The sequence below is a fragment of the Polypterus senegalus genome, chromosome 6 (genome assembly GCF_016835505.1).
Source record: "Polypterus senegalus isolate Bchr_013 chromosome 6, ASM1683550v1, whole genome shotgun sequence".
Taxonomy (NCBI): domain Eukaryota; kingdom Metazoa; phylum Chordata; class Cladistia; order Polypteriformes; family Polypteridae; genus Polypterus; species Polypterus senegalus.
This window is the reverse complement of record NC_053159.1, coordinates 64734755-64742300: the sequence shown is the minus strand read 5'-3', so window position 1 is coordinate 64742300 and position 7546 is coordinate 64734755. Positions and strand designations below refer to the sequence as shown.

Below are 7546 nucleotides of genomic sequence, written 5' to 3'. Positions count from 1 at the left end.
ACGTTTTGGTTTTCAGACACCATTAAGCAGCAACATCATTCATTTTGCTACTCTTTCAGAAGAAGCCAGTTAGATATACAGTACCTGTAACATTTGTTTTGGCTTATTTATTCACAAAAGTACCCATTATCACTACTGTTGAAACTAGAGAAAGGGGCTATATATAATGTTTACATTTTTAGCATATCCTATCTGTCTTTCGCTTGATCATATGCTAATGTAATGGACATATTTGAAGGGCGTCACCCTATTCGCCTTTTATACTCTATTAGGTAAACCTTAACAAAATGTCTCCAAAACCCCACAATGGCACTCATGTTACGTTACTTTTTATATCTATATTCTCAGACAAAAAGATAAAGTAGGAAAACAGGCAGGAGAGGGAAAAAATAATTATAGATGATGAGCCCAAATAATAAACGGAAGTAAAATCAGTATGATAAAACTGTCATTACAACCTAGGTTGCTATTAATCCTGCATTCATATACTTACTACCAGCTTTGCTACCACATGGCCTTTCATGGGAGTAAGCAATGTATTGCTTTTCCATGGGCTGGAAATGACAGAGAAACAAAGAGACCAAGCTTGTGCCAATCCTTTGGGCTCCTGTCACACGTCAGGAATCAATGGTGTGTTGTGGTGCAGTGTGACTGTCCAGATTCAGCTGCCAATCATATCCAACAAGAACTCAGTTCTCCAGTGACCAATAAGATGATTTCCTACATCATACCAGTTCTTGTTTCAGCCTAATTAAAAAAAAAAAAAAAAAAAAAAAGAAGGATGCTGTCATTTGGACAAGATGTCAAGCCAAGGTCCAGACTCTGTGGTCATTAAAGACTCCTGGACATCTTTAGATAGGAGTAGGGTATTAAACCAGCATCCTGGTTAAATGGCAAACTATGACCTACTCCATTCTGGCACTCTCCTCAGGCCGCATCATCCAGGTAGATGTTGCACATTAGTGGTTGAAGTGGCTCCCCTACTATATTTATGTATTTTGAACACAATCTAGGCAATCTATGCTTGATATTTCTGGTGTGGAGTTTTCTCTAGTGTCTTCCTTTTTCACTGTTATTAGATTTTATTACGAAGCACCACAGAAAAACAGTGAACAGGAAAATTACAAAAGTTAAGAACTTAAGTCTATGGCAAAAATTTCTAAATTTGTCATGAATATAAATTTAACACTACTGCTCTTTTCTAAAGACAGAACATGGAAGAAGGAGCAAAAACAGCTACATAAAAAAGGAAATTAAAGATAGATATCTCTCTCTCTCTCTCATATATACTGTATATATATATATATATATATATATATATATATATATATATATATATATATATATATACTCAGCAAAAAGAAACGTCCCTTTTCAGGACTGTGTATTTCAACAATAATGTTTTAAAAATCCAAATAACTTTACAGATCTTCATTGTAAAGGGTTTTAAACAATGTTTTCCATGCATGTTCAATTAACCATAATCAATTAATTAACATGCACCTGCGGAATGGTCGTTAAGACCTTAACAGCTTACAGAAAGTAGGCATTTAAGGTCACAGTTCTAAAAACGCAGGACACTAAAGAGACTTGTCTACCGACTGTGAAAAACACCAAAGAAAAAAGCACAGGGGCCCTGCTCATCTGCGTGAACGCATTAGGCATGCTGCAGGGAGGCATGAGGACTGCTGATGTGGCTAGGGCAATAAATTGCCATGTCTGCACTGTGAGACGCCTAAGACAGCACTACAGGGAGACAGGAAGGACAGCTGATCATCCTCGCAGTGGAAGACCACGTGTAACAACACCTGTACAGGATCGGTACATCCGAATATCAAACCTGCGTGACAGGTACAGGATGGCCACAACAACTGCCCGAGTCACACCAGGAACACACAATCCCTCCATCAGTGCTCAGACTGTCCGCATAGGCTGAGAGAGGCTGGACTGAGGGCTTGTAGGCCTGTTGTAAGGCAGGTCCTTACCAGACATCACCAGCAACAATGCCGCCTATGGGCACAAACCCACCTTCGCTGGACCAGACAGGAGTGGCAAAAAGTGGTCTTCACTGATGAGTCACGGTTTTGTCTCACCAGGGGTGATGGACAGATTCGTGTTTATCGTCGAAGGAATTGAGCACGTCTGGGACCTGTTGGATCGCAGGGTGAGGGCTAGGGCCATTCCCCCCAGAAATGTCCAGGAACTTGCAGGTGCCTTGGTGGAAGAGTGGGGTAACATCTCACAGCAAGAACTGACAAATCTGGTCCAGTCCATGAGGAGGAGATGCACTGCAGTACTTCAAGCAGCTGGTGGCCACACCAGATACTGACTGGTACTTTTGATTTTGAGCCTCCCTTCATTCAGGGACACATTGTGAAACAGTTTTAGTTTATGTCTTATGGTGTTGACTCTTTTAGTGTTCATACAAATATTTACACATTAAGTTTACTGAAAGTAAAACAGTTGAAAGTCAGAGGACGTTTCTTTTTTTGCTGAGTGTATATATATATATATATATATATATATATATATACATACACACACATATATATATACAGTGCATCTGGAAAGTATTCACAGCGCATCACTTTTTCCACATTTTGTTAATTTACAGCCTTATTCCAAAATGGATTAAATTCATTTTTTTCCTCAAAATTCTACACACAACACCTCATAATGACAACGTGAAAAAAGTTTACTTGAGGTTTTTGCAAATTTATTAAAAATAAAAAAATTGAGAAATCACATGTACATAAGTATTCACAGCCTTTGCCATGAAGCTCAAAATTGAACTCAGGTGCATCCTGTTTCCCCTGATCATCCTTGAGATGTTTCTGCAGCTTAATTGGAGTCCACCTGTGGTCAATTCAGTTGATTGGACATGATTTGGAAAGGCACACATCTGTCTATATGAGGTCTCACAGTTGACAGTTCATGTCAGAGCACAAACCAAGCATGAAGTCAAATAAATTGTCTGTAGACCTCCGAGACAGGACTGTCACGAGGCACAAATCTGGGGAAGGTTACAGAAAAATCTCTGCTGCTTTGGAGGTCCCAATGAGCACAGTGGCCTCCATCATCCGTAAGTGGAAGAAGTTCAAAATCACAAGGACTCTTCCTAGAGCTGGCTGGCCATCTAAACGGAGCGATCGGGGAGAAAGGCCTTAGTCAGGGAGGTGACCAAAAACCCAATGGTCACTCTGCAAGAGCTCCAGAGGTTCTCTGTGGAGAGAGGAGAACCTTCCAGAAGGACAACAATCTCTGCAGCGATCCACCAATCAGGCCTGTATGGTAGAGTGGCCAGATGGAAGCCACTCCTTAGTAAAAGGCACATGGCAGCCCGCCTGGAGTTTGCCAAAAGGCACCTGAAGGACTCTCAGACCATGTGAAACAAAATTCTCTGGTCTGACGAGACAAGGATTGAACTCTTTGGTGTGAATGCCAGGCGTCATGTTTGGAGGAAACCAGGCACCGCTCATCACCAGGCCAATACCATCCCTACAGTGAAGCATGGTGGTGGCAACATCATGCTGTGGGGATGTTTTTCAGCAGCAGGAACTGGGAGACTAGTCAGGATAAAGGGAAAGATGACTGCAGCAATGTACAGAGACATCCTGGATGAAAACGAGCTCCAGAGGTCTCTTGACTTCAGACTGGGGCGACGGTTCATCTTTCAGCAGGACAACGACCCTAAGCACACAGCCAAGATATCAAAGGAGTAGCTTCAGGACAACTCTGTGAATGTCCGTGAGTGGCCCAGCCACAGCCCAGACTTGAATCCGTTTGAATATCTCTGGAGAGATCTTAAAATGGCTGTGCATCGATGCTTCCCATCAAACCTGATGGAGCTTGAGAGGTGCTGCAAAAAGGAATGGGCGAAACTGGCCAAGGATAGGTGTGCCAAGCTTGTGGCATCATATTCAAAAAGACTTGAGGCTGTAACTGCTGCCAAAGATGCATCAATAACGTATTGAGCAAAGGCTGTGAATACTTATGTACATGTGATTTCTCAGTTTTATTTTTAATAAATTTGCAAAAACCTCAAGTAAACTTTTTTCACGTTGTCATTATGAGGTGTTGTGTGTAGAATTCTGAGGGAAAAAAAATGAATTTAATCCATTTTGGAATAAGGCTGTAACATAAAACTGTAGAAAAAGTGATGCGCTGGGAATACTTGCTGGATGCACTGTATATCCATCCCGCTGCTGGGCAGGGCATATATATCTCTATATATATAACCTAGGAAGGTTATGCTGAACCTTTATAACACACTCGTAAGGAGTGTGCAGTACTGTGTGCAGTTTTGGTATAGTGATTTAAAAAAAAAAAAAAAAAACGCTGTAAAATTTCCAGGGAAGAGAGACTAGGCAGAGTCCAGGACTACATGGGAGAAATTAAGAATAAAGTTTACAACAGCTAAGTCTTTTCATCTTAAGAAAATGGAAAATAAACAGGTGACATGATTAAGTCTTCAAACCTATGATAGGAATTAGTATAGTGGACTGAGACAGTTACTTTAGAATAAGTTCAATAAGAGCACAAGGATACAGCTGAACACTTACAGGTAAATTTTGCACAGTTTTTCTTCACACCGAGAACCATAGACCCAAGAGAAAGTTATGAAGTAGCTTGGTAGAAAGCAGGACTTTTATGTACCTTCAAAACTTGACTTGCGATTATTTTGGGACAATTAAGCTGATAGGACTGGCGAGGTTTGTTGGACTGAATAGCCTATTCTCATCTAAATTTCTCTAACAAGTCAACAATTGTAAAACTTGCTAGAACAAACACCTGCAGGCCTGCATGGGACTCTCCAGGACTAGGATCAAAAACTATTGCTATATTTTATTACATGTTATTTCCAACCCTGGCATGAGCAAATACTTCTGCAGTGTCTTGCTTAATCCAGAAAATGCTTCACCATCCATTTTACTTAAATATAGCAGCAAAATGTTTTACAATATACATCTAAAGACTCAAGACTAACATATAAAGGATAGGGTCAACTTTCAAAAGTCTTCACACACAAATTGACATTAATATCAAAGTCCTTACAATAAAATTAAGTCATTACTACAAGAAGCATAGATGTATAAAGCAGAACATCTTAAAAAATGATTCAAGCAAAAGAAAATGTACTTTTCTTATTTTTATTGAATATACAAAATATTCCTAGATCAAAGGTTTAATCTTCATCTTCCTCTTCCTCTTCATCCTGGTTGATCTGGAAGTACCTGAGCTCATAGCTCTCCTTACTGTTTGCAACCACGCGAAGCCAGTCACGCAAGTTATTTTTCTTCAGGTACTTTTTAGTCAAGTACTTGAGGTACCTGTGAATCACAAAAGGAAACAGTATTACCAAAAATGACAATACTTTGTCAGACTACCTCTACCTGAAAACAAGTTAAAAAAATTGATCACAGGTACACATGTAGCACATCCCTAAAGCTGGCTAAAATTCACCTAGTGTTTAGATTCAAACCTCTCACCAATTACAACACTTTCCACATAACTGCAACTTGTGATATTTACATATAAGCAACAGAAAACAAAATATTTTAAGAAACTGACTTAAAGAACCACAAAACCAAGTTGAGTACCCAGCCCAGTAGCTGTCTATGCAGAGTTTGTACATTTCCTCCTATCAGTGTTGGTTTTCACTTGGTACTATGGCTTGATCCTATATCACCCAAAAGTTTGTGCCAATTGGGATGCAAAAATTGGCATTGTGCAAATTAATGTGGTTATGTGCCCTGTCAAACACACATGCCTGGAAAGAACAGACCACCTCGTCTAGGGCCGGTTCTTATCTTCCACCCAATATTGTTTGGACAGGCCTCCAGCATCACAACTTGAAACTGCAAATGCATCCATTTTTTCTCGCCAAGTATAAAGTCACACCGAAATATCTATAGCGACTTTAGTAACTCATTAGCCTGGGCTTTTCCAAGCTTGATAAACCTGTTTCTAAATCCTCCTATTTCTAGCAATCATGATAACACCTAAAGACAACATACCATACACAAAGACCAGAATAAAAAGGGTACACTACATAAACAGATATACTACATAAAATTACCATGGCTTAGTAAGAATGCTTGGTTTCAACTAAACAGCATTAGGGACCTTGGCCTTATGGGTATGTTATAGATCCCCTAATGCAGACAATTTAAATTTACATCTTTTTAATACTAATAAAAAGACAAGCTTAAGGGGGATATTTGGTGAAGTACCGTATGACTAGAATATTAAGTGGACTAGCCTTGCTAAAATCTGAGCACAAGAACAGGAGATTTTAAATGTAATCAGTAACTGTTTTATATGGTATGCTAAAGTATCAACGAGGTGGGAGGTTGGTATAGATTTTGTAATCAGTTAACATGCGGGACAGAAGTGAAAGGGTAAAGATAATTGAACCATTAGGATATTTTGGTCATAATAATAGATTTCACAGCATTTTATCAAAGTGCATCTTCTAAAACAGGGGTGCCCACACTTTCAGTTTGCGAGCTACTTTTAAAATGACCAGGTCAAAATGATCAAGATAGATACAGTGCATCCGGAAAGTATTCACAGCGCATCACTTTTTCCACATTTTGTTATGTTACAGCCTTATTCCAAAATGGATTAAATTCATTTCTTTCCTCACAATTCTACACACAACACCCCATAAATGACAACATGAAAAAAAGTTTACCTGTGGTTTTTGCAAATTTATTAAAAATACATTTTTTATTATTTTTAAATATTTATTATTTTAAAATTTTATTAAAGTTTTTACATGTGAATAAGTTGATAACTTGGAAATTGTGGAAGAAAAAGTACTAATTGGACGGAATAGGGTAAAGTCTTAAAACAAAAATCTTACCAGTATCACAACTTTTATCCTGGAGTACAGTGAAGTTAGTGAGTACAGACCAATCACACAATCATATTTTTACATATATATACACACACAAACAAAGGGTGAGTCAAAATTATGTTAACGCTTAACTCGGTACCTTTTTGTTTGTTTATTGAACAATATGAACAAGAATAAAAGTAAGCCGGTTAAGTTTGCACGCAGAGGACGATTACGTAGTAGGAGCAGCATATAATCTAAATCAGCGATACTGTCACCGAGGAACTTGGATAGAATACAGGCTTGGGCAGATTTGTGGCAAATAAAATGTAAGGTAAGTAAATGTAAAGTACTACATGTAGGAAAATATTAGATTTAAGTATGAAAGTACACCTTGCGAGAAGGATCTAGGAGTCATAGCTGAGTTATCACTATCTACAGCCAGATACACTGAAATAAAAAAAAAATAAATAAATAAAAAAAATAGGATGGTAGGTTCCATATCACATGGTGAGGATTTTAAGTCATGTGAGGTAACGGTTAAGTTATGTAACATACGATTTAGACCTCACCCGAAGTGCAGTGTTCAGTTTCAGTCTTCATATTGCCAAAAAAAAAAAAAAAAAAAAAAAGCCTAGAGAACAGCGACTAGGCCTGTCAAGAGAGTCTGATGGGAGTTAAATCTTTCAAGTACAGCAAGCAATG

The 7546-nt window shown here is 38.6% G+C and overlaps 1 protein-coding gene across 1 annotated transcript in view; it reads right to left on the bottom strand.

Moving 5' to 3' along the window:
* Positions 1-5144: 5144 nt before the first annotated feature.
* The window catches only part of rpl22 (ribosomal protein L22), a 20028-nt gene continuing 17626 nt past the window's right edge, over positions 5145-7546 (bottom strand). Inside the window, exon 4 of the mRNA XM_039756164.1 lies at positions 5145-5330. Within this exon, the coding sequence (XP_039612098.1) occupies positions 5186-5330 (145 nt within the window). The 3' untranslated portion in view covers positions 5145-5185. The remainder of the gene's footprint in view (positions 5331-7546) is intronic.